This window comes from Conger conger, chromosome 4, assembly GCF_963514075.1.
Source record: "Conger conger chromosome 4, fConCon1.1, whole genome shotgun sequence".
Lineage (NCBI taxonomy): Eukaryota > Metazoa > Chordata > Actinopteri > Anguilliformes > Congridae > Conger > Conger conger.
In genome coordinates, this window is record NC_083763.1 from 17,601,650 (window position 1) to 17,628,747 (window position 27,098).

At 43.6% G+C, this 27,098-nt stretch overlaps 1 protein-coding gene across 1 annotated transcript in view; it reads left to right on the top strand.

The window, feature by feature from the left end:
• pik3r3b (phosphoinositide-3-kinase, regulatory subunit 3b (gamma)) overlaps window positions 1-27,098 on the top strand; it is a 135,646-nt gene that overhangs the window by 41,319 nt on the left and 67,229 nt on the right. The window contains exons 2-6 of the mRNA XM_061238019.1: window positions 4,881-4,976; window positions 5,237-5,314; window positions 17,134-17,265; window positions 23,542-23,743; window positions 25,726-25,811. Of these exons, the coding sequence (XP_061094003.1) occupies window positions 5,263-5,314; window positions 17,134-17,265; window positions 23,542-23,743; window positions 25,726-25,811 (472 nt within the window). The 5' untranslated portion in view covers window positions 4,881-4,976; window positions 5,237-5,262. The remainder of the gene's footprint in view (window positions 1-4,880; window positions 4,977-5,236; window positions 5,315-17,133; window positions 17,266-23,541; window positions 23,744-25,725; window positions 25,812-27,098) is intronic.

Genomic DNA, 27,098 nt, shown 5'->3' on the forward strand with positions numbered 1-27,098 from the left:
TGCTGTATTCAGTGTGTAGGGGAGCAGTATTCAGTGTGTAGGGGTGCTGTATTCAGTGTGTAGGAGAGCTGTATTCACTGTGGACTCATTACCACTGTATTCACCTAGAGCAGAACAGGCACTGGGAGAAGCACCTGGATGAGACACTTCAGTCTTCCCTGTCCATTTTGACGCTTCCACACTGTAAAACAGAAATAGCTCAGGCTGGCTTCAAACCCCCACATGTGTCCACACACCTACACAGCAGAAACCCCCAGCGTGAGGGAGACAGCTTCCACTGACGTGATGGCTGCCCTGAGTTCTCTGTGGGGAGTCACGAGCGGCTCGGTGCGTGAGCCCAGAGGACGGAGCTGTTTGAAGTAGGCGCACGGTCCACAGTAACACAGGTGCCCCTGTTCCACCGCGCTGGACCGGAAGACCGAGGCACGTCCCTGCAGGGAGCGGAACCCCGTGTCACAGCTTTCTTTGATGTTTCCCGTGTCACACTCCCACCTCACTGCCTTCTGGGAATCGTATTCCAGGGAGGTCCAATCACCCAGAGGGGATGAGTGGAGTTGGGTGGGGGGCCGGGGGGGGGGGGGGGGTGTTTTGCCCTTTGACCCATGAACCCCACGAAACGTGGTCCTGTTGTGTTGGAGGAGCCAGAGCGTAACCAGCCCGTGCTCCGTACCTGCCTGTGGACACACAGCGCAGCAGCATCAATCACCACGCGTTAGTCTGCGCTGCCCGCCTCCCGTGCACTCCTCCTGTCTTTGTCTGCTCAGACGCTCACACGCACACAGGCTTCTCACAGCCAGACTCCTGCTCCATCTGATCGGTCTGCCATGCCTCCATCTGGCCTGCTGACAATCCCACTGCGCAACCCAGCCCTCTGTTGCCCCAAAATCAGACTGAATGGGAGAGAGTTTATGTGAATGGGAGAGAGTTTAAAGAATATGGCCAGAGATGGTTTTGGAGGGGTTCACATGGACGTTTTTATTACAGGGTACTTATAGAAGTTTGTTGAATATTAAGGCTTTCCAACTGAAAGATTGTGTTCCAACACTTTTCTTCGCAGAAATTTCAAACAATGAAAAATCCAACTGTTATGTTCAGTGCAGAAAATCTATTGCAAAATATGCATTGTGTGCCCAGACTGAGGGCTCCCCCTGGTGAGACTCTGGAGTAGTACAGCATTGTTGAATTTAATTGTGCTTTCAGCAGCGTATGGATATGGACAGTTTTTCAGCAATGAGAGGAAAACATTTTGATTTGCTTTTCATATTTATTGAAGGATGAATTATTATGCTGTAGCCAGTATTTAAATAGTAATTAAACTTTAAATTTAATTAGAATTAATTAGCAAGTAATGTGCAAGTAGTTGTTTTATTTGTATTATTATGCTATTGTAAGCAGACATTTTATGCTCAGGCAGACATACATCCAGGTGCCATGGATAGATGCACAACCACAGATCCTGCCTTTCACTTGCACAGTTGAACAAACCCATGGAAAATTAAAAGGGTTCAAAGCACACTTCATGAAGCCACGGCCCTCAGGAAGCCCTAATCAATAAATAATTTCCAAAGAGATGGTCTTAAAAAAACCCGCAGCTTTGAATTTGTGCAAGTGTTTGTAATGCAAGCCGCCGGGGTTGCTCCTGATGCGCCGGCTCCAGACCCCTGTAACTAAAGGCCTTTCTAGTAAAACGCTGATCCTCTCAGTAATATCTGTCATCCAGGGCAGGGAGAGCTTCCCCTCGTTACAGCCTGCCCCGCTGCCAGGACCCGTGGAGGCCCGAATGAAAGCCTGAGAAATTGGTTTCTGTCTCCTTAATAGAAAAGGGATAAAATCTTGGGGGCCGCCGCATTCCCATCAAGCCGTGTGGGTGCTGGAGCAGACGCTGTGCGCCCATGCATGCAATAACAATGGAGCTGCCGCATCTGAATGGAGTGTTTTATTTACCGTAAGTGAGCAGGTACTGGAGCACCAAATGATATTAGCAGTGGGACTCTGGTCCTCAGCAGCTGCAGCACGCTCTCTGTGTTTCCAGGCTGAGCTTCAGGGGTCCGTTTGTTCATAGTGATGGGCCTTTACTTGGGGAGAACACATTTCCTACACTTTTTTTTATTGTAATACGCTGAAGCTATAAAACATGTAAGAAAGAGTTATGGTTCTAAAATGGTTCCAAATGGAACCCTGTGATTTCATAGAAGAACCCTAATGTCAGGTGAAATGGTTCTTTGTTTGGGAGCTTTCTCACTATGATAAAGGGTTCCATAAAGTACTGCAAATAGCTCCTCTCTGGAGACAAGCCGATGACCTCTGTGCACACAGTAAATGAGATGTGTAGTAAAATGTGAGAATACATACAAAGCAATATGTGTTGGTTATGTGGCTGTGAAATACACATTTTTCCGTGTGGGTGTTAATGCACCTGTTTCATAAATGTCCTTCTTTTGTGGGTGTGAGATTAAGTCGATTTCATTGTGATGCAACACGGGGGTAGCTGGTCACATGACCCTCGGCACACTCCAGCGCTTTGTTCCTCTCTAACCCTGGTTGATCAAGTGCCTCGCAAAGTGAGAAATTGCCTCCGTGATGGCTTGTGACAGTGACGCTAATCGAAGCACTGTACATAAAACGAGCAATATCTCTCCAATTGACACAGAAAATGCGTCTGGCCCCCAGTACAAGCCGTCCGCGCCTCAACACGCCACAGTTCACGCTGTCACGCCGCGTGCTGTCCTCGGAGGCCACGCACCCACGGAGGCTCGTTTCGGCTCAGGGAAGTGCGCGTGTTTAATGCCACTCGGTAGCGCCATCGTTAATGTCACTCGGCCGGGGGAAGACAGCAGCACACCATCAGGAGGACAACAAAGGGAGCCGGCGAATTAAAATTCAGTTTCCCTTTCTCAGCTGTTTGCACATTCATAAGCCATCCAGGGCGGTGTGGAGGAGCAGACAGGATGTGGAGCAATTAAACCAGCCGCGCGTGGTTTGAATACCAATGTGCTCCCAGCGCACGTGTAGTCGCGGGTCTACGTCTTTGTGTTACCTGCATCAAAGAACAGCTGCCATTCTCGATATAGATGTAGTTGTGTCCCGGTTCTCAACAAGGTTTTTTAATATCTAGTTTAAAATTTCGGTCACACCGCTGCCTACAATAATCATTAAAGTTTGGTATTCTCAAACCCATTTTAGCCTTCTTGTGATTGGTTCCCAACTGCTCCCAGCCCTCATTATATAAACATCCAAGGTTGTATCACTCATTGTTATTCTGTAAGTAAATGATATCCTCTGCCTCCATATCCCAATGAAGCAGATGAATTGACTCTTCACTTCACACACGTCAGAAAGAAGAAGCACAGAAACGCTGCTATTATTCCCGTGGCATTAGCATTTTCATGACTTTTGGAAATATTCATCTCCCAATGAAAAAAAATCCCTTAAAATATACTCCCTGTACCTGGAAAGACATTCTTCATTCTGGCTTTACGCAAATATATACATATACATATGTATGTAATGTATATGCATGCATGTATGTATGTGCAATCAACTATTTCCTGTGGAATTGTTTGGACAGTGGCCTATGGCGAACCGTGATTCTCATTAGTCCTGTCACTGAAGGGGACTTGCTAGATTACACACAGGGACAGCGGGGACACAGAGTTCAGGCCTGTTATGCATGTGTGGAAACATGACAGTTGTACTCTGCATTTCCTCCCCGGAGAATCCACAATTATTCAATGGTAATTTCATGTAAATGGAAGGATTAGCTATGCAGATGGCATTCAACGAACAGCTCTCCCATTGTGCAAATGTTGATTTATTTGTGTTTCCCCCCCTTTTTTAACCTTTTCCAGCGCAATTTATTACTAAATTATCAACACAATTTACTTAATAAAAGCAGAGACGGTACTGGCGGCCATGAGCGATGGTTTCTGCATGAATGGCTGTCTGGGGTGGGGAAGCTCGAGACGTGCCCGCCGTGACCGGGTAATGGCCGCTCGGCTGACACTGGCAAGGTCTTTCCGCTCATTTCTCCCGCCACTCTACAAGATGTATTCCCTGAACTTTTGGTGTAGTGTCAAGGTTGGGCTAACGCAACTCGTAGCTCGCGCACATTTAGAGACTATAATCAAACCGCTGCCGTCAGATTGGGCCGGGAAGCACGGAGAATGGGGCGGTTAATGATCAGGAAAGGCCACCGGAGAAAGTTCCGGATGCCAAGCGCTGGCAGTCACGGCGGAGCGTGCAGGTGATTAACCTCCCCTCCCTCCGCGGCCGGTCCCACGGTGCGGCGGGAGGGAGCTGGAGTGCCGGGAGTGAGCTCAGCCATACGGCAGTAAATCCTCCCGCTTTACACTGTTTCTCTCCGGGCCGCAGGGAGCGGGCTCACTCGTCTTCCAGGATCAGCTGGTCTCGTCCCCCTCAGTGCCAGCTCTTTCTCTCCAGTTGACGTCTCATGCTGCTGTTTTATGTGTTTCTATTGAGCGTTTGGTCCGCTAATGGAGCACAGTTATGGCGCACCCCTGTTGCAGATACCTCAATGGTTGTGTTGGTTGCGTGTCTAGTCTACAAAATGGTGTCTGTGAATACCATTTGCGTGTAGTTGTTAATTACAGAATTGGTAACAAAATTATATCAGAGGTGAAGTACAAATTCACTTCAAGTACCCCGGAACAAGAAGTGAAGTTCCTGCTAATGGATTTTGGGGGCCTGAATTCTGCTATGTTTGGTTTGTGTTTGTGTTTGCGTGTGTGAGTGTGAGTGTGTGTGTTTGCGTGCCCAGTGTGTGTGTGCGTGCATGTGTGTTTGTGTGCCCAGTGTGTGTGTTCACAGCGGTTAATCAGGGCCGTTGTTGTTCCTGATGCGGGTGTGTTCTCCTCTGTCAGGCTCCTCTGGGCAGGTGGATTTCCCTGAGGCTCCGCCGCTTCCGGACCTGGCCCCCACAGTCGTTCAGAGGCTCACTGAGGCGTTGGAGAGGCAAGGTAAGGCACAGAACCTCCCCCCACCTCCTCTACCCTGTGCTCCAGGGGCCTCCTTCCTGCCTGGATGATCACACTGAAGAGTACATGTGTAATAAAGTCCCTCAGACAGGGATTAGAGGGGAATGAAGTGCTAGCTTTAAACAAAATCCCTATCAGGATCAGTGATGTTTCATTTGCATTTCCATGGTATGTATAGCCAGGCTATTAATGAGGGGTTATTTTTTAAACCCTTTTAATGGTTTCTCCTCTGTTCTCCGCAGGACTGGAGAGCGAGTGTCTCTACAGGATGGCCTCTGGTGTCTCTGGACCCCTGGAGCTCCGACAGGCTCTGGACACAGGTCAGCGATGGCCCCAGAACGGGCCCCCCACACACAGACGCACCCCTGGGTGCTCGTACACATTGTTCTTTCTCAAGAACATTAAACCCTCCAAATCCCTGGGGACGCTGTTATGACAAGAGCGATTTTGCAGCAGAAACGTAGAGGAATTTTTTTATGAGTTTGCACATTAATGATTCTTTCATGAGGGCTCATTTACAAACTTAGATTAGCATATCTGAGCCAATGCTGAAGAGCCAAAACTGGATATGATTAAGATATTAATGAGGAGGGACGAGTCCCTCAAGTTCTTAATGAAGTTCATATACGCACCACAAGGGAGTGCTCTGGGCCAGTGTTTGGGTGACAGACAGCATGGAGAGGGTTTGGATGCACTGCTTTATACACCACTCAGTCCTGCCTCAGACCAAACAGTGTGCTTATTGTGACTTCAGCCAATTTGTGCAAAAGACACATGCAAAATGTACAAGTGTTCTCACATATGTTTAAAGATCTTAAAGTTGCTTACAGTGGCTTTTATTGATAAAGTTGAATATGACATAAGCGAAAAAAACGATGAGTCACCTGTGCCAGATCATACGTATACCACCTTTTTATTTTCGTTTTTTTGAAGGAGCGCTTTCCAATTCTGCGTTTGGACGAGGACTGTCTGAGGACAGTAATTGGATTGGTCCATTCCACCGGGACCTGCAAGGTGGCCAATGTAGACTCTTAAATAAGTAAATGGCAGACTCATTAGGAGAGATTGCCTTGGCTACATCCTAAATACTCACTGAGACTGACTGTGTGGAGCGGTGTTTATAATTGTATACCTCCACTGAACTGGAACATATAGACTGGAAAGCTACTTCATTTCATGTAGCATGCTACTGTATGTGTGCGTTTTATTAAGTAACCACAGCAGTTCTTGTTGTCCCTTTGGAATTTGGTTGCCACTGTGATTCTTGGAGTAATTCTTGGCTGTAACCCTAAGCTAATGCTGAACTGGAGTTATGTTCCCTTTCCTTCCTTTTTGCATTAGGTCTGCGGTCCACTCATTATATAACTTCGTTTTTTAAATGGGGGGGAAATAGTAATGCGATTAGATATTTCTGTCGCTGAAATGCGCCTGCATCACTACATAGTAAGTTAATGTATGCAGACACACCAAGTTGGCGTGTGCCTCTGCATGACCATATACAGTCTGCGAAAACATGACCTCACTGAGCGAGCGATCTGGTCTCAGCCGTGTGGACAGCCAATCTGTGGATGACGTGTGTTGCTATAGAAACAGTTAAACATTTGTCACGGACGCCTAGCGATTCTGTTCCCCTTCTTGTTCTTTAATGACATTTATACAAGTGTGTAACGGCATGCGCGTGATGACCGTGAAACATGTCGCCGTACTGCATACTGTACGTGCCGTGTCAACTGCTCGCACTGACAAGTGATTTGCCCTGTGTGACGGGGCTATGTTTGGATACCGTTACAGAGATGCTGAGTCAGAGCAGTGGTGATAGGGAGACAGCCCTGTGCACAGATCAGAGGTGGGACAGACCCAGAACCTCGAACTTCACGCTGTCTCTCTATCCTCCCAGGCCTCCTTCTCTTTCCCTTCAGCTGCACTTCTTTTCCCCATTTCCTTGTTGACAATTGTGCTGCGCTAAGCAAAAAGAAAAAAAGAAAAAAAATGCCTCTCTCATCCTCGGTGAGAGATCGCTGCTGATTGGCTACAGGTGATGTCATCATGCATGCACCAGTCAATAACCTATTAGAGCTATACATTTTACAATCCGCTAGGGGGAAAAGCACTTTCGCTGCCAGAGCTGTTTATTGTTTATTTTATTTTATTACAGTAATTCAGCAAGCCATATGATTAACAGACAAGAGAGGTTTGTCATGAAGGCTCTGTGTTCCCCAAGCCTTGCTGTAAAGTCACAGGAGAATAGTGCCTTGGCAATGCATTGAGAATTGTGCCTTGGCAAGGCGGTGTTTGCCTATAGTATTTGTTCTGTACAGTATTACAATTGTATTGAGTGTCTCCCTTTAGTGTATATTTCAGACATATTTCTTTGAGTCACAGTCTCTACCCACACACACAAAAGGAAGCACACAACAGGCTATGCAATAAACTATCTCTGTCCTTTGAGATTGGACTGCACCAATGCCGTGTTACACAGTTACTGTATGGAGCTTATGCACTGCGGGAAATATACGTACAGCAGGCTGGACCATCTAACTGAAAGGCATGCTGTAACCCAGGGCTTTCAAAACCTCCCCAAGCCCACAACCAACACAAATATTTTCTTAAACCCATCCCATGTTAAATTGCATCCTTAAATACGCAACATATAAATCTATAAATACAGTGTTTAGTTTGGTTAGTGTACAGTAAATGTCACTGGAAGAAGTTTCACATGTTTTTGAAATGGGCATTTTGTTCCTCTGACCCCTCTCACTGAGCAACCATAGTTCTTGACCCGCAGTTTGGGAACGCCTAATATAAACCACTTTAATTATGTAATTGACATGCAGCACCTGCACATTACAAGCACATTATTTCCATATGCTGCAGTTTCTCCTGTTTAGCTGGGCCTGAGCTCTCCATGACTACCCTGGGTTTCTGTGCTGCCTTAGTTGTGGAGCCCCACTCATGCTCTGATGTCATTCCTCAGCAGAGTGATTTTCTTCCGGCCGGCGTTCTAGAGCCCAGTGCAGGCCTGCCTGTCAGTCACTCTGTATCCTCTCCCCCGCACTACACAGAAACCATTATGTGCAATTGATAAACTAAAATTATTCAAATATGTAGCCTTCCCCATTTTTAAGGCAGCCTGTAGCCTTGTGGCTAAGGTACATGACTGAGACCTGGAAGATTGGTGGTTCAAGCCCCAGTGTTGCCACGATAAGATCCGCACAGCTGTGGGGCCCTTGGGCAAGGCATTTCTCCAGGGCATTTGTCCCCTGCTTAGACTAATCAACAGTAAGTCGCTTTGGGTGAAATTGTCAGCTAAATAAAGAATAATTTTTCGAAATTATTTTTCCCCAATGTTTGATCGCTGAGTTTCCTGGCGTCCCCTGTGTTTCTGCAGGTTTGAATATCCCTGTAACACTATTATAGCACTTCTGAAAGGACACTTGTGAGCATGCTCAGTCCCTGCCTTGTCAGGTAAAGGTGTAGCTGGACCCTGGCAATGATCCAACTGGACCCCCCCCCGCCCCCCCTATCTTTCGACACATCATCACTTAGGGCCATGGTGCTGCCCAGGGCCTGTTTATTGCCTCCCAAGGGCAATACAGCCGCTCAGTCCTCTGGCCTCACCCTTAACTGTGTTGACACAGAACCTCAACACTTCATCCCTCACAGTCAGTGCCCTAACCTTGTCCAGTCACACTCTCCCCTCGCTTTAAACAAACACCGGGGTGCCCAAGTATCTCAAAACCCACCCTGTTTTACTAGCGGATGCTATTTCTGTAAACCACTCAAAATGTCAGAAGATTCCCAAGAGCGGGCGGACCCTGATCTTTCTTTTTTATTGTGTTTTTATTTATCTTTATTGTCTGTGTACTTTTGTTCCGGTCGGAGTGAATGAAGTCCACAGCATCATGGTCAAGGGGTGAGAGAGTTGACCTGGGTGGAGCCTACTGCCCATCTCTCCCACAGAGGGAGGGGTCCTGTGGTCAACCAGGAATTAAAGCTGTAATTTCTCCCCTGTCTAAAAGGGCAGTGCTTTACTGGAACAGTGAGACTGAACACTGGATAATGCTCATAACGCACACCACCATGTTCGCAGTTATCTGGCGCTTCTATGGCACACGGCCATATTCACAGTTACCTGGACTTTTTGGGTGCGTGAGTAAGAAGGACATTTGGAGTCATGCCACATATAGACAGTGCCTTTGCTGATTCTACACAGGTCTGAACCTGGGGCAGACTAACAAGCATGGCTATGTGCATGCCTAGCTGTCCCTGGATGATGTGGCTTCATTTTATTGACATTGTCTATGGTGAAGTACTGCATGTGTGTATAACTGACAGCCTCCCAGTGTGGCAGCTTGTGCTTCACTTTTGGAATTGGCGTTTTAGGCATTAGTGGGACAGGCAGGGTGGTCATGTGAGCCCCTGGTGATGTGGTTAGTAAGGATTTAATGCACTGAGCTGTCTGTGGAACCTGCCAATCACAGTGTGTTGCAATCTGCGCTGCAAAGCAATTTAAGTAGAGTGATTGTGTAGAGTCATGTCTACCGGCCATTGCGATCAACAACCATACGCAATGAGATCCGTTTTCATTCTCTGTGGAGACATCGACTGTATATATGATGCACAGTTAGACCACCCTGACAATCATTTTCAGAATTTAGTGCTCTCCATAAAGAAGGCACTCCATTGCAGACTGCAAAACAAAGGCAATCAATGCAAGAGGGTGCACAATTTGTATTGGAAAAATATAACAAAAATAGGATGAAAACACATCAGAACAAATGATAAAACCAAATAGGCTAGCCTTACCTTTGTATTGCTAGATGTGTGAGCCAAATCAGCTGCATTGTAATCCCTCTAGTTGTATTTTATTGCTCTCTTCTCAACAACTGAAGGTTAATCTCACTCTAGGGTTTCACCACTGATAAAAACAACTACAACAAAGATACTGTAGACAAGTCCTAGTAGTGAGTTATGTGCCCAGTTAGCCCTCAAACTCCCTCTCTCTACTCTCTCACTGGCCAGAGACCGAACACAGTCCACAATAAACCTGTAAATCTGTTATTCCAAATCGACACGATATTAAGCAGTGTAATTAAGACAGATGTCTTGGTGTCCTCCGGTGAGAGAACTAAAGGTGACATAGACATCGAGAGAACCACATTCACGAGAGAACCACACTTCAGAGGGTAGAAGAGCCTATGGTAGTAGTCTGAATGATCATGAGTGTGAGAATGAGAATCCCTCATGGATACCTTGCACATTTCAGGCTTTGTATGCCACAGAGTACTGTGCTAAATGCATATGACAGGGAGCATGAAACAAGGCTGTCCAGAAGGAGGCCTTTGTTAACACTGAACAGCAACTCCCCACAACATTCAGCATTATTTTAGCCTGGGAAGCCGATAGATCTGTTACTACATTTACATTTTGCTGGTAGGCAAGTAAGCCACCACGGATTCAATTGGTCGATGATAGAATAAGATGCAGTAGTTGTCCTTTGTGTGTTGCTATTGCTGTGGAGAAACAGGGATTCACTTGTCTTGTCTAATGAATGTAATGGATTGATTGGTATAAGGGTAATCAAATGTGTTCTACATGTATGACTGTTCCGCTTTAGTGGCACAAGACTTCCCATTGAAGTTTTCATAAATATAAGCAGTTGTTCCATGTTATGTTAATACTATATTGCAGTAAGTACAGTGGCAGGTGATAAACAGTGATGTGGTAGGTTGCTTATCCATTACCTGGTGTGTAATGCTAAGAAGAGAGTTTAACAAAGGGTTGATTCATGTAGTAGCATCAAGAATGAGGGATTGTTTTGATTTTGATTCAATTATAGTAACGACATTACACAAATCAGTATAGAAATGTGCTTCTTTCTATGACTTGAGCTATTCGTTTGAAATAAAACAATTTTTTCATTATGAATGCATGTAATTAAATAACTTCTAAGAATCCATTTGATCGTATAGCGTATTTGCTTTAATCAAAACAATATATTCTATTTCCTGGTAAACTAAAGCCTTAGTTACTCAAGAACTCAAAAATTGGGAAAACTGGTCTTATGACTGTTTTTTTGTCAAGAAGTGACTGACACATAGAGTAAAAACACAGTAGCATAATGTTGTGGTGTCAGATCTCTATGTAATACCTTTAGATTCTTAAGTATGTTCTTGAATTCTATTCATACATAACCCCAAGCTATTGGTTATAATTGTGTTTGTCCATCCATTAGAATTCCATGGAATATCTGTTTTCAGATATACATATACTGCATTATTATGCAGTCATTTGCTAAAATGTTTATTTCTAGAAATCCGATTCACCTGTTTGAATCTTGATTATATAGTACCGTAATTGTCACAGGGTTGAGATTTTTGCATGAATATAGGATTGTCATTCCTGAACAAAATATACAGTAGTTTATATTGTGAGAATATTCTTCACGGGGCAATTTTCATTCCTTCATTCCATGTTTATAGGTTTGTCTTGACTACAGTTCCAAAACAGCAGAAATGAGACCACAGAAAGCAGAGGTCAGGAATGTTGGTTACTGGTGGGGCAGTGTACTCAAAGATAGCCCTTGGCTGGACAAGGCTAATATACCCTTGAGAAGGATACAGCATTATTTAAGTTTACTTTGGTGAAAAGAAATAAACTCAAGGAGAGTTGTCATGTATGTGTACTGACTAAGCTAACAAATACAGTGGAACCTCAGAGATATAAACCTCAGTTCTGGACTGGCCATTCACGGAAAGGCGCACACACAAGTCAAAGTAGGTTCTTCATAATCACGCAAAAATATGACAAAAGTCACATTTTCTATTGGTTGTGTTGGGTTGAAAAGGAAAAATTGAGAGGCTATCCAGTCAAGAAAACACTTCACACTTGATCCAATTATAAGGTTTCTTTATTTCTGTGGAAAGTGTATGCCTGCCAACAAAGTAACCATCGCAATAAAAAAGCATTATTTACAGCAATCCTTTATACCCTCCCAGAGAGGCTGTGCAACCGTGTCTGTCAGTACCAAGGACAAGCACCTCATTAGGTAGAAAAGTAAAACTTATTTTCCCACCATCCAGCTGCATACTCCCTTTTTCTTTATGTTCAAGGCCTGTTGAAGTTAAGGATAGGCCCTTGCCTGTGATATACTGTACTGACACCTGACATACATGGTTACCCAGCCAGAACTACTGTCCCGTCTCTCTTCTTCTTTTTATGTCCAAAACCCTTGAATATGATGTCTGTTATATTTTTAATATTTGCACCCAATGTAGGGCTGAACATGTCCAACTCCCACCATAATTTGGAATGTCCAATTAGCTATTTGCAACTGCAGCTGCGTTTGTGTGTGATCCATTGCCGATTTGTTGAGTATAGACCTGTGCGTTCTCCTCTGAAGTATATGATGTTGCCAGCCTGGTTTTTTCCCACTGCAGCCCGCGGCCAAGCATAGAGATGAAATGTTGACACCTAACCAGCTGAACCAACTCCCAGCTATCCAATCATCAATTTTGCATTGCCCAATGGAGCTACTGGCCACAGTTGGCACTTGGCATGGTCTGGATTTGTTTCCAACCACAGCGTGGTGCCCTAACTGAATGAGCCACTCTGGGGCTCTTGAACATGCTGTATTCAAACAACTATTTCAGAATGACCTATTTGACCCTCACCAGCCTAGCTTTAGAGCGGACCACACAACGAAGACTTTCCTCCTTCCCGTCTGTTAGGCGCTTTATCAACCTCTCTGCAGAATTTGACACTGTTCATCACCAACTCCTGCTGTGTTCCCTGACTACCATGTGCATGTGGGGCACAGCTCTCAACTGTTTTGCTTCATACTTTGACTGTCTATCCTTCCATGTTGCATGGGGGGCAGTTTAAAGCAGTTTGACATCAAAAACTTTTAACAGGTGTCCCCCAGGGCTCAGACCTTGGACCTCTCCTCCTATAGCCTGTCCTATCATTACTATACTGATGATACCCTTGCTGACCTTACGAACTGGATTTCAGATCATTGACTTAAGCTGTGCTTTACTAAAACTCCTTATTTCCCAGCTAATTCGCAGCTAAATCTAATTCTAAGATGATCTGTCTTGCAGTACTTTCCTTACAATAAAAATGGCTGTTTTTTTGTTTTTTTTTAGCATTGCACTTATTAGTTATACTGTAAATGGGCATCTGTGCCTTCTTGGATATTTCTTATTTTTGTATTCCTGAGTTACACTGATGTTCTGCACTTCTTTACATCACATGTCTGCCAAGGGATTGTACTGTGACATGTTATCAAATGGAAAATGACAAGCAATGTTGAGTAGGACAGAATACATAATTTTATGTAATATTTAATACAAAATATAATAATAGTAATAATATGGATAAAAACAAGTTAACCCTTCAATGAGAATTTCAAAATATGATCAACATAGACAGAAGGTGCATATTAGCACTTAGCAAGAATACAAGTAGAGGAAATAAGGGCCAGAACAAAATTGAACTGTTCACAAAAGAACCAAGAGAGAGTTGGTCACTGAGAAAGAGATGGATCATTCAGAGGCCCAACGTATAAAAGAGCGCTCTAATGAGATCCTGATTACTGCTGGTTTGCTTCTTGGTTCATTTAAACCAAGATTGAGCTACGTAATTAGAGTCGTCCTATTTAAGAAAGATAAGGCAACAGTATGTTTTCTTTTTAGTTTGTCATGTTGTAGCCTGGGATGTATCCTTCCAAGGAGTTATTGGAGCTGTTTTGTTCTTCAATAGTCCCTTTTTTTGAAACTATGCCAGGTCTAATTTCTAGTTGCTTTCTCTCCCCTCCTCCAGCAGCCCTGCTCTTATCAAAGCATGTCAGTACCAGTGATACTGGAAAATATCACTTTAAGCATGGAAAGAAAAAAAATGTGAGTGCAAAATGTAAGAGCTGCTGGGGCAGCCTGATTCCCCCTTGTGTAAATAAAACGAGATTAATGACCTCTGAACGTAGCATGAACACAGATGGTAGACTGCCATTAGACCAGTGCTCTCACACTAGAAAATTACTCATTTTCAGTTGGCCTGATTTATCTCTGTATCTTTATTGTCTGTTTGTAACTGGGATGACTGCCATTAGGTTTGCAGTTGGCACTTGAGCCAAAGGCTGCAGCCTGCCAGGACTGACAGAGGAGCAGGGTTGGTGGGACTCCACCGAGAGCCAAACTAAACATGGCAGTCCGGAACAGCTCTCTGCTAGAGACCCGCTGAGAACTAACACATTCCCACTGGCACCACCGGGCCGGCCCTGCTCATACTAATGCTTCTCCTCACTCAACATCTCAACAGTCTGTTGGGAATAATGTACATCTCCAAAACAGCGGAGAGCCCTGCAAAGTTCATTTTTAGAAGATATTGCAGTTTAAATGGACATGCAAGCTTTTTGTGGACGGTGGTGTTGTGTGGTAAATGTACAGCAATGATGAAATAACCATTTCTAACACCATTCTTTTAGAATTTTTACTTCATTTGGTGCAACAGTTGCTTTCCCTTTTTATGTAAAGCTAATACGATCTATAATCTGAACATTAATGAAACTAGCTGATTAAATCTTTGGAGTCACTTAAGTGTCATCTAATATATTCAGAAGCCCTCTCTGAACTTGGCAAACCCTTCCTGTGTGAAGGAGGCCACTGGGCAGCCATCACACGGAACAAAACAGACCCTCCAGAACCTGGAGTCCATGGGAGGGGACTGTCCATCTCATCTCAACTGTGTTTTAAATGGCTGGATTACCATGTAGATAAATAGATAAACTAAAGAAGGATCAATGCTGTGGGCAGACAGATTGCCACAGAATTTGACAGGGATTTACAATGACAGGCCTGTAAATGGATGGAATGAAAGCCCTGGGAGGGGCCAGTCCAGCTTGATTGATGGGCCGGAGGAGTATGAGAAAAGAAGAGAGGTTGTGAAAGACAAGCATCGATAAACAGCTCTAGAGAAACTCTGCTGAGGTATGGATTTAACAGACAGGAGGAGAGATTGATTACTGAATGGCAAGAAATAAAAGGTTGCAGCTGGGCATCCTTTGGGGAAGCCTACGAGCGGAAGGCTATATACGTGTGTGTGTGTGTACGTGAATATATATGGATGGATCACATGGGAAGCTGGGCCAAAAATGCGATTGAAAATGCATTGAAATGGCTGATCAATACTGCGGGTCGTTTCTTGCATGACTGCAGATAGAGTGTGGTCTGCAGCAAAATCATTAATGGATGCAAATTTTAGTAGATATGAGAGAAGAGCTCAAGAAGTTGTCCATAAAGCTGTACATGTAGGTTTGGCGGAGTGTCAAAGACATAGCCAGTAGATAGAAAAGGACAGCAATAGGTAACTGGAGCACAGTTTTCATTGGTTTAATGTCATGTGTAAGCATGACATCCTCTAGAGGTCCTGGCATTCCTGATATACATGGTCAGATGGCTCAGACCACAGTCACTGTCTAACAGTCACACTTGACCCAGGTTCCAGTCAGTTGTAGTCTGATTGTTCTCTGATTGGCTGCCTGGTGGTGGGGCCATTGAAGGAGCGAGGCCAACAGCCTTGGGGTGATTAAACAGCTGTTGGTCATTTGGGAAGCCATTTTCAATAAAACTTGACACAAGATCCCACCAATGGACTGCTTGGTTTCTGGCTGTCTGAATGAGAATTGATCTGATGATTAATTTATTTTTCACACTCTCCACAAGAATCCCATAATGACTTTGCCTGAGGTTCCCAGCCCTGGTCCCTCACCCGTCCCTCTGAGCCCATTCATTATTTCTTTAACGACTCAGTGCAAATGCTACCTTAACTACTTAGTGTGATTGGCCACCAGACACAAAGAGTGTGCTTTTGAAACAAGCAAATATTAGGAGGCATCTCAGTATTGGGATGCTATGTTCGACGTAGCCTGCCCAAAACCATCAGCAAGCTTAATTATCTGTTGTCAGATAAATAAATAAAAACTCATGGCAAATCTGTGGGAAAGATCCTGGTGTAATAATTGCCATCAAAGGTAATGTTCACATGAATTTGCTTAAAACCTTAGAAAAGTCTGTCACATCAATAGTCCAGATGGTGCTGCAAGCCACAGCCCAGTTCCTGTCTCCTCTGTTCTCTCTGTGCAGTCAGAGCTGGCTCAGTCTGCCCTGATCCATTGAACCTTGGGAGGAAGCGGATTGGGCAGCTCATTGTAAGGCAGTGGCAGAGCCAGGCACCTTGGCTGGAGAGTAATTGTATTGGAAAGGGAGAAGGTCAGCACGGGAGCTTAATGAGCTTTTGATTTCCGAGGCACTTGATGACTGGAAAGTTTATTAGACAAGTAATCAGGAGTGAATCAATGCCATTAACAATGTTGCGCAGGGGCCAAGCAATTGCGGAGGGAGGATGAGATGAAGAAGGTGGTGGAGGAAGAGAGGTGGGAACAGGAGAACGAAGATGTCAGACGGCAGATGCGTCACTGCTCTCACTCTCTTCTGAAGTGTGTAGAGCTGTAGCTCCTCCAGTTGCTCTCCCTATCTATCAGCTGCTGGCCCTGACCCTGTCTGTTGTGTCTGTAAATTAAGACACTACGTACAAGCATACCACACTGTATATGTGGGAAGTCCTCTATCTGCTAGATAGTTTCCATTTTCCCTTGAACTGATTGACCCTGGATTTTGAATGGATTCTATTCATGTTAACATTGAAATCAAATGTACTTATGGTAATGAAGTAATGAGCTTTTGGACATTTTTATCTGTTCTGCTGCCCTTGCGCTAATAATATTATTATTTGTTGCAGTGGAATGCATTCATGTTGTATTTTTATGGCATGCTATATGAAATTAATACCCAGATGGTCGTTTATGAATGTTTAAATATTGAAAACACTTTGATGGATAAACACCCGTCATTTGGCAGAATCCAACTTATGTTTTAATTTGACCAATTTTAGTTTTTTGCATGAAGTATTATGTATACTGTTTGTGTTCATGAACAGTATCCTCAGTGAAGAGGAGTGCTTTGAGAGTCCATTACAGTACAATATAATGTGATTAAGAGTGATCTAGTTGTTTGATAAAGGCAGCTGTTGTACTGTGAAAATGAGCCCTGCAGAAGGTGGAATTCACTGTCATTTCTGGCAGACCCATCATCGGTGGACCTGGAGCAGTATGAGGTCAGCGTGTTGGCCGACACCCTAAGAGCCTATCTTCAGGACCTCCCTTCTCCAATCATCCCAGCGGGCATCTACAGCGAGCTGGTCTACACAGCCCAAGGTATGCTGGGGCACCAGGAAAAGAAAACGGGCAAGGGGGAAAATGCTCCATTCCACTGCAGTGTGGTTTTGTTCTGTGGACTTGTGATTGGCTCAAAATCGATACCTCCAAAATGGTGACCTTTGGAGCAGTGGGCTTCTTACAAAGAGGTTATGTATGCAGGTGGTACAGTGTTTTCATGAGCAAAGATTTGCAACATTACATGAAAAATTAACTGAGAAAATGTCAATAGTGTGGTGTTGTATTATCTGTGGATGATAATACATGATACCTCCTTCCTGCTCAACAAGAGAACCTGAGTATGACAAATCGCACATGAAGAGCCCCGTTCCCATGTTATGACAGAGGTACATGTGTATTGGCATTCCCTTCCTTGTTATTATCCTTACAATTTCGCAATCAATCATTTACAAATGGGTGGGTTATTGCTCTCTCTCTGTTAATTGAGCAATTCAGAATGTCAATACAATATTCCTGTCTTTTAAACTGTATCTTGAGAATCTACCAATTTCAATGTTTCCCTGGTCTCATGTACCCAGCGTGCCCAGATTCCGCTGTCATTCCCATGGATTCAATCGAATGTACTTATCCAGTTTAAGGGAAATTGGATCAAAGAATGTCACCTAAAGAGAAAATGAGGAATTAAGTAATTGTATGATGTAGTTTCACACTTTTGTCTCTAGTATTTGGTGCACATGGCATATAGAAAATCATTTTTGTGTAATAATGAATAGGATGAAAACAAACATTGGGATTTAACACAATGAATTGTAGAGGTATCTGTTCTGAATGATTACTGAGTTCTGAATTTCAGAAGATGTCATATATAACAGTGACTCAAGATTGTTCCAGTCAAAATGCATTTCTGCATAGGCCACTGTAACCATGCTGACTGTAAGTTACATTGTAATACAAATTATGAATTGTACTACATTACTAGAGTAAATTAGAAGTTCCCCAAGCAGAACATTGTGAAAATTTGTAATGTAAAAAATGAATCCAGCATTTACTGTGTTTACTGCTTGGTGTAGATTGCTGCCACAATAATCATAACTAACAATGTAGGGCATGGGGCATTTTTCCTTTAATCACTCTTTAGGCACATGCTGTATTGGTGTTGTCTACATTACTGTTTTGCTTAGATGATGTTGTGGATTCTGTACTTTTCCTCAGTCTCAGTGGTGTTCATTTTGTGAGCTGGCCTTTTGGGTGGCATTCGTTTAGAGTGAGTAATAATTGAGCTATGGATAATAAAGCCAAATTAAACTCATTTATCTTCTACCTTCTACTAAATATGTTTATACATAAAGGTGCAGCTACTAAATGTTAGAAAGATCATTTAAAATATTTTTTAAAGAACACATTTGGGCTCCCAATCGGAATCACTCTTGTAGGTATTGCAATCTTCATTCAGCGATTCACTGTTGCTCCTGCAAAAAACCAAATACAAAGTGAAAAGAGTTGTGGAGACAAGAAAAAACTCTCACACCACTGCCTCCTGCCCTAAAATCTTGTTTGAATTAATTTTTTCTTTTTGCCGTAGCATCAAACATTTTCATAAACCTTTTTTATTATGCAGCAGTACAGCAGTAGTTTGCTTCAGGTGCCTTTGTGTTCCTTCTAATTTAATGCAGCGACTCAAATATCAGCATGCTGATGTCTCCACGGCAACATCTCTGTCCTTTTTAAGAGCAGCTGATGTATTTTTCATAACCACAGGAACATGTGCTGTTCACTAAGTTGTCAGCAGTCTCCGGAGCGTGAAGTGGAGAGGTGGGTGATGACACACCTTGGGGCAAGTTCACAAGCCCACCCCCGTGCCCCCTGTCCCCCCCCCCCACCTGCCCCTCGTCCGTTTGACCTCTTCTGAACCGCTCTTCAGATATAACTAGTCTCTTCTTGTCTTTGCTGGCTGTGCAAACTGGCTTTTATTTGATTTTTTTTCTGTTTTCAGTAAAGTTCAGATTCAAAGCTGCTCTGTGTCTCTACATCGGGACAGACAGGCTGTGTTTGGAGGCCATGTTACAATCAGGTCCAGGTCCAAATGAGTGATGAACACAGATATGCAGTGGGATCCGGAATTATTGGCAGCCTTGATCAATATGTGCAAAAATCCTGTACACTAAAAATAAAACAGGTATTGTAAAAATATTATTTTTCAACATGTGAAGTAGTGTGTATTATTAATGATTCAGTGGAATCAACCAATGTCTCGGGTTTATGAAATACCTGCTCAGTCAGGGCTATCTTCGTGTCACCCTGTGAAAGAGTGTGTTGTTATGGAGGTGGTGTTTTATATTTTTATACTCCAGAAAAACAGGATGTAATGGAATGACACAATATAGCTCCTTTAGGCAGAGATTAACTAAATGAAGTAAAATGGTGCCAATAATTCATGCTCTGACAGTACGTGACCTGAGTCTAGGACTGATACTTACTGGTGTAATCCTGGGTAAGGCCTGATGAGCTTTACGCTACCTTTAGGGCAGCAAGTCCTGAGCACAGAGATAACAAATGTGTAATATATACAAGGCACTGAGTCAGTATCACTGATTCTTCACTAAAGTGCTCCTTCCCTACTTTTGTCCATCCATCCATCCATCCATCCATCCATCCATTCATTTCCTAAACCACTTATTCCTGGTCAGAGTTGAGGGGGGAGGGAGGTGTGGATTGGTATAGTTGGGCGGGAGCCTATCCCAGCATGCAGTGGGTGAGAGGCAGCTTGCCAGTACATCACAGGGGCCATCCCTCCTTTTGTGCAGCCTTAAATCAGATTTTCTTGCTCATTGTAGTTCCTCTCTAGAAACAAAGTCATCTTATTTCTTCATTTGGTTGAGCCATTCAATAATCCCAGATCCTCTCCTATCCTATTAATGCTGAAGCTGTCACACCTGCTGGCCTTGGTAAACCCATTTATATTGATGCCTACCTCTGAAGAATCACTGCACTGTATATGTCAAATCACATTAAGACGCGTCTTCGTAAACGCATTTGCATACATCTCCTCCGTTGAATCTCAGTCTGCCAAATGGCGTTATCCCGTGTGATCTGCGGAGAGCGCTGAGTCCAGGTCCCCATATGGCTGCCTGTCGCTGACGCGGTCGTTGCGGGAGAGCTCTGGGTCCGCCGCTAACCTGCATCAGCTCCTGTGGGGACAGCTGGGTTGGCCAAGTTCCCAGCTCTGCCCTATTGAATAGGGGTCAGGATTTATCAATATTGACCGCAGGAGCCCAGACGGGGGGTTGAAGGCTGGTGCTTGTGCTGGTCAGTGGGAGCGAGACGAAGGTCAATGCGCTGACCCCCATCAGACCAGCAGATTGTCAACCATCCATCAATCGGCAGACCTGTCCCCAACCGCTTGTGACCTCCGACCCCGGGACACTTATCTTATATAAGCATCCCAATAAAAAAACAGCCTCGCCTTAATGGCTTCAGTCACGGTTGTAATTCATTAAGGAAGTACAGAGGACTGGGGCATGGGTGAGACCCCAGCAGATATGGTCCCAGGGTGCAGCCGTGTGTGTGTGTGTGTGCATATGCGCTAAAAGTATTGTGACAGCATTTACATGGAAGCCGTATATTTTACATGTTAAATGCTAGATTGCCATGTTCTGTACTACTCCTCACTAGTAAGTTAAATTAAAGGACAACTCTGAGTCTATTATATGATATCTAGTTTAACATGTATTTTATCCTTACAGAACTACTTTGTGTGTGCTTTTAAACTCCAGAATCAATTTACCTTCTATGGTTGGTGCTACAAGCATCTGAGTGTCTAGGCCTCACCTATGTTCCAACAGCCCCCCCACCATAAATATGTATATATTTCACTTGTGCCCCAGCTGTATCTACTCTGTCCTTCCTCTCCGTTGCTCTTAACATTAAATACTTTGCAGTAGATCACACAAGGGAAAGCACTATGTAAAAACATTCAAATGAGCCAGAGTTACTGAATCACTTGTATTTTTATTCCCTTTTGACCCATGAAGGGACTTGCTTCTCCAAGTTCGTGTTATTTCATATGGAGTTGAGTTGCTCTTTTAAAGGAAATATTAGTGCACCGCACGCTTTCTGGCATTTCACTCTGGTTCCACCATCAATGCAGGCTTTTTTCATCATCCGTGCCTTTTGGCAAAGGGCAGCCAATGAACTATTTCCTCATATTCCCTGACTTTATATTTATGAGATGCACACATACACTGGGAGTAAGAATGAATTACTCACCATATGTAGAAATGCGCACTGTGCAATGCATTTGGACATGAACTGCACAGTTGAGTTGAAGCCTTTCCCAAGACGATTGTCGTTAAATGTAGGATCTATAGGATAGTGGGAAAGCAGCCACTTTTCAATGTGCCAAAGTGGGAAAGACATGGCTTTAAGAAGGTGACGTAGAAGTTATGAGTTTGTCATCACCGTGATTTAGCTTAAATCATGTTGAGAGCCTTTTGAGACCAAACTGCAGCCAGTATGTATGAGCAGAGCCCTAGGGTCCCACTGTGAGCTCCTGGTTGCTGTATATGTTACTACAGAGACTGCTTAACCGTGTCTGACAGCATATCAGCAGAGAGGAGTCTGATGCAGTTGTTTAGCTAAAGGTGGATCTACACTAAATTACACAAATGATTTGTTGTTAATGTGGTGACGGGTGGCCATATGAATATGATTCATCGTGCTGCCATATCCTGAATTCACTACTCATCTGAGGTGCCCTTCACTGTCCTTAATTGTAACCACAACCTTCACTGCAAATGATTTACTAATGTACAGTGAAAGGTTAATAAGTTTAGTCTTGTTTTTTATGTTTTGCGCCTTAAATGAGCTTCCCATGATGATGCTGATCCACGTGCTTCTTTAGGTAACGGAGAGGCCTGGATGTTAGGCACGTGTTCAGATACATTAAGAGTTCAGCTGAAGAAGGGGAGAAGCTCTGTTTGTTCTGGAAAGGATTGGGTTTCTTTGTGTCATTTGTGCGTGACTGCCTACCATAAAGGGAAATTAAAATGCTGTACTGTACAGTATGTCCATGGAGACAGCTACATTGTTTAGAATTTGAGCATACTCCAGAAACAGGAAGGGGGGTTTGTACTTCTGCAGCTCACAGCGCATTAGGACCAGCTCAATCATAGATGGACTGATAGATACAGTAAAGTACATTTCACCCTGTAGTTTCTCATGGAGTTTTTATTTAAGAGAAGCGATGGGCCTACAGTAGATCCTCTCCATTCGTCAGAAGATATTACCCTTGTGGGGGGGGGAAGAGCTGAAACAGCTCAGTACCAACCATATGTTGGTTCCTATAGGAGCAGTGCATTATGTCCACAGTGCAGAAAGACAATGGGTTTGGAGGTGGCCCCAGGGTGGTCCCTGCTGCACTGCTTGTCTAAGTGGAGTTAAAATTATGGTGCTCCATTACTGCAGACAGCATAGTAGCAGCCACCAGGCCAGCCCAGGGAAATTGATGAAACGTAATGAACGCTGGAAAAGGCAGCAATGGGAGCACTTTTCTTTGAGTGCAGACGAGAACCTTTGATTTTATGACACTGTTTGACAGGAAAAAGGCATTCTGAGGGGCTCTGTCATCACAGTTCACTCACACTTTTGTTTTTGATCAGATCACTTTGAAAGAGGAGGCATTAATTAGTGGTGTTAGCGATTTCACAGAGCAAGAGAAAAGCATTATTTAAACCACAATGGAAGAACCCTGCTTTATCTATTTCAGAAAGTCATGAGATTACTTTAAACGTATATTAATGAATGAAGGGGGAACAAAGCCCTGTAAAAAATGAAGCATGGAGTGAAAAGTAGGATTGGATTGGTGCATTTTCATGAAGCCAAGGCATTCAGCATAGCGGTTAGCTGAGTGACAATAGGAAGACACTGCACCACAGTTACAGTGCATCCAGGAAGCCCATGCTTCACGTTTGACCTCTGGGGCTTGGCTGTGAGACAGCCGTTGTGTGATGTGACAGGGCCCATTGTCCGGAGCGTTCCTCAATGGACATGGCTTCCCATTGGTCCGCTCCACAGGGGCTTGCCCAGAGTGGGCTGTCTCAAGTTAAACTGCAGGAGGAGGGACTTTGGCAGTCCAACACTGGAAAAAAAAAATTAAAAAGATGGATGTGTAAAAGTGTTCTGAAAACTGTCATTTTCTCACATGTTTATAACTCACATCAGGATGAAAGCTTCTGCCTGAGCCCCAAAGTTGCTTGTAGTACCTAAAGGTTCACTGCATATTCAGTCATCAGAGTCTTTATGTCCTGTTAATTTCAGAGACTCCGCACATTGAAGAGTGTGGCGAACAACTGAAGAGAATTTTGGAGTCCCCCAGTATTCCGCAGCCCAACCACCAGCTCCTGCTGCATCTCACTCGACACCTGTGCAGAGTGTCCCAGAGTGGGGCACAGAGCCAGGCAAGCCCCAGGCTGCTTGGCCAGGCCTTCAGTGAACTGTTCTTTAAACACTCCCTCTCCAGGTACAGTACAAGGCAGCTTGTCTTCTTTGTAATTAATATCAAGAAAATAACGTGTCAAATGAGGGTCACGGCATTTATTTGAGCCAATGAATCTCAGAAAGGTATTACAAACATTATTTGAGGATTGTGGTTACATGTTGCAGACAGTGGGATTAGTTATCCCACTGTGATAAAACCAACAGAATGATTGGCTGTGAAATGAAATATAAATATATCTCATTCTTTTTATGCTAAGAATAAATGTAACACACTGGTTATATGCAGTATTTACAGTTGTAATGTATGCAGGACAAAGAAATATACCTTTGAAATAGTGGGTGAGAGTTTTTCAGAAGCTGGCTTTGTTGTTTGGTTTACTTGACATTGAGATTTTGAAAAGTAAATAAATACAGTCATGTTGAACTGATAATATTTACAAATGGTCTCTGACATGGCCCTGCATTGTTATTTCTGAATTCTGAAAAATGAACATGCTATTATCCAGCAGCATGTACTCTGACATGCCATGAGCTCTGCAAATGTGACCCTTTGGTCTTTGTCTTTGTGCCAACAGCCATTAAACATGGCTGATCTCCTTTCTGTAAACCATCACTTGAATGATGAAGAAAAACATTAGCAATAGACCAATAAGACACCCAACCACCGTGTCAATGTGAGACAGGAAAGAAAAGTTCCAAAGACACCAGAAAAAAAAAAGAGGGAGCCGCAGCTCTATGGAATAAGTCATATTTCTGGATGACTGATGGTACAGTACTGTAACCCAGTGAAGTCTGTTTTCTCCAAGGAAACAATTCCAATGCCTCAGTCACATACTGTGACTGTATTTCTTTCCTCTGGTGTTTTTATTTGTAAATCATGATGGTTTTCTGCCGCTTCATGACACGCACAGGAAAACCCTGAAAGAGAAACTGTATGTGGATAATATGAGCTCTTGCTGTACTGGGTATTGCGAGCGCCACTTTTCGTTTTTAAATGCTTTTTTGTTTTGTGTTCTAGAAACCATAAAAGTGATTGCTAAGTGATCATTGTAAAGAAAGCTACAGATTGTTTTTCAGGGACTAGACTTGGTGACAAGCCATCCGGGTAAAAACCCCCACCATCCTTCAGCAGACGTTGCATTTGCTGATGAAATAAGCAGAGAATGTTCTGTGCCTCAAAAAGGCACTTGTTTAGTCAGCAGATTCACTAGCGTCACACAATCATCACAGGACAAGAACTGCAGAAATAAATTGGTAAATATCCACTTTTGCCAATGGAAAATTTAATCGAGATCTAAATGGAAGACTGCCAGTCGCTACCACTTCTTCTGTTTAAGATACTTGTTTGTGCTCCATCAGTAAAGCTCATCTTAATCTGTATTTATCAGTTGGCAGGGGAAAATGCACTGATATTGCAGAGAAACTGAGAAATTGTGTGTTGGCTGGCACTCAATTCTGAGGCATGTGATCCATTTATGGGGGCTGATGTAGAGTGTTCTGAGAAAGAGTTAACGCAATTACCCAGACGTCTTTTTCTTATTTGAATGGGTTTTTTTTTTTTTTGCGTTCATAAAGGTTATATATAAAGCTACTCAGGTATTGGTCAAATTATACACATGCAGTCATGCACGAAGCATAAAACGCATGCAGCCTTGGAGACCATTCAGGATAACATAAGTGTATGTGAGGTATGGCATGTTTCTTTCTGCATGTATCAGTACACATCTCATAGTTTAATCAGACCTAGGTCAAAAACATTGTTTTGGATTCAAATACGTTTCTGTGCTCGATTGATCTTGCCTGTAGCAATTGAGCCAGGTGGGGTTTGCACTTTATGAGAGTTTTTCATTGGTTCCAATACACCAAACAAGCTCAACAAAGCATAGAAAAGTATTTGAATCGAAAACAATGAGGTATCTGCCGCAGGTCTGAGTTTAATGAGGCTGTAGGTGTTGCGTTGTGTGAGGTGTGAGGTCTCTTGTGTCCTGTGTCTTCCTGTGGCAGTGCGGATGTGAACCCTGAGCACCATGTCAAGATCATTGAGGCCTTGATCGTCGCTGGAGGCCTGGTGGAGATGCAGGCAGCACCAGGTAAAACCAGCTCCGTTTCCCCTCTTATGTTCCTCTCTCTTCTTCTTTGTTTTTGATTTCCTGTTGCAGGTGTTTATCAGGTTCACACTATATTTTCCCCCCTCTCTACTTTTTCAATATGCAGGGTGAGATTACCTTGATGTAGATAATGATAAATCTTTTGACGTTGGCCAATTTGGATATTGTTAAAATATAAACCATAAGCTATTTTTGTCATCTTTTCCAGCTTGTGGAGTGTCTCTGAGACAACAGATAATTGTTTAACACTTTTGATAATGTATTGGCTGGCTGTAATCTGCATGCTTAGAGACGTCCCACAATAATTTAATTAGCTCAGCCCTGTAAATAGAAATTTCTGCTTTATATAAACTTGTTATGTGCCCTGCATTTCCAGTAACTGGCTATTAGTAAAAGGAGCAGGAGACAAAGTAATAGCGTAGCTGTCAATGAGGGCCTACTGGGCTGTGGAAAGGTGTAGTCAACGTCACTAAATATAGACAGTTAATTCCCAGACGAGGTCTCCTGTCTCTCATCTCTGTTTCGGACCCTGTGGACAGCCAGGGAAGCCCAGGTTGTTTTTCCCCTGTCTGCCTCCTGATTAAAATAGGCCTGCAGAGAGCCAGCCTGCCTTTGCGGTGAAAGGAAATCAGGTTAGCCCAAGGCTGCTGAAGAAAAGAGTGGGAAATCTTTCCTGCCAAGGACAGCCTTCATTTATAAGACTCCACCGGGTTTTGGCAGACATCTGAGATAATGAATTCTTGCTTTCCTCTAAGAGTTATTGCAGCAAGGGTTTGTTATAGGTCTATTTTGTGGTTTAATGAATAGAATTGGACTGAAGCCCAAAGCTGTGCTCTCTAGTTTGTTTAACCTAGATATTTCTCTCAGTGGGAAAATTACTGGGCGTCTTTTGCTAAATAATCTTTATTACCAGAAATCTGAGCAGAAATGAAAAAAATGGCACAGAACTTTGGAAGCTACTATAACAAATTGTATAGCAATGTGGGTTACCAAAGGTGGCAGTCTTTATGTATGCACACAACTTTAAGGCACAGTTGAAAGTAGGAACTGAATAGTTTTGTTTCGGTGTTGGGGTTTTAGTGAAATACGTTATACATCATAAATGTACATGATTGGAGGCTGTGTGATATGGAGGCTCCCAGGGTCTTGCTGGAAAGGGCTTGGCTCGTGAGACAACCGGGTTCCGGACACTGGCCGTAGGAAATGGGTGGGTGGTGGGGATGTGTTGGGTGTAGTATTTGCTAAGGGCTCACCGGAGCTGGCCAGCCG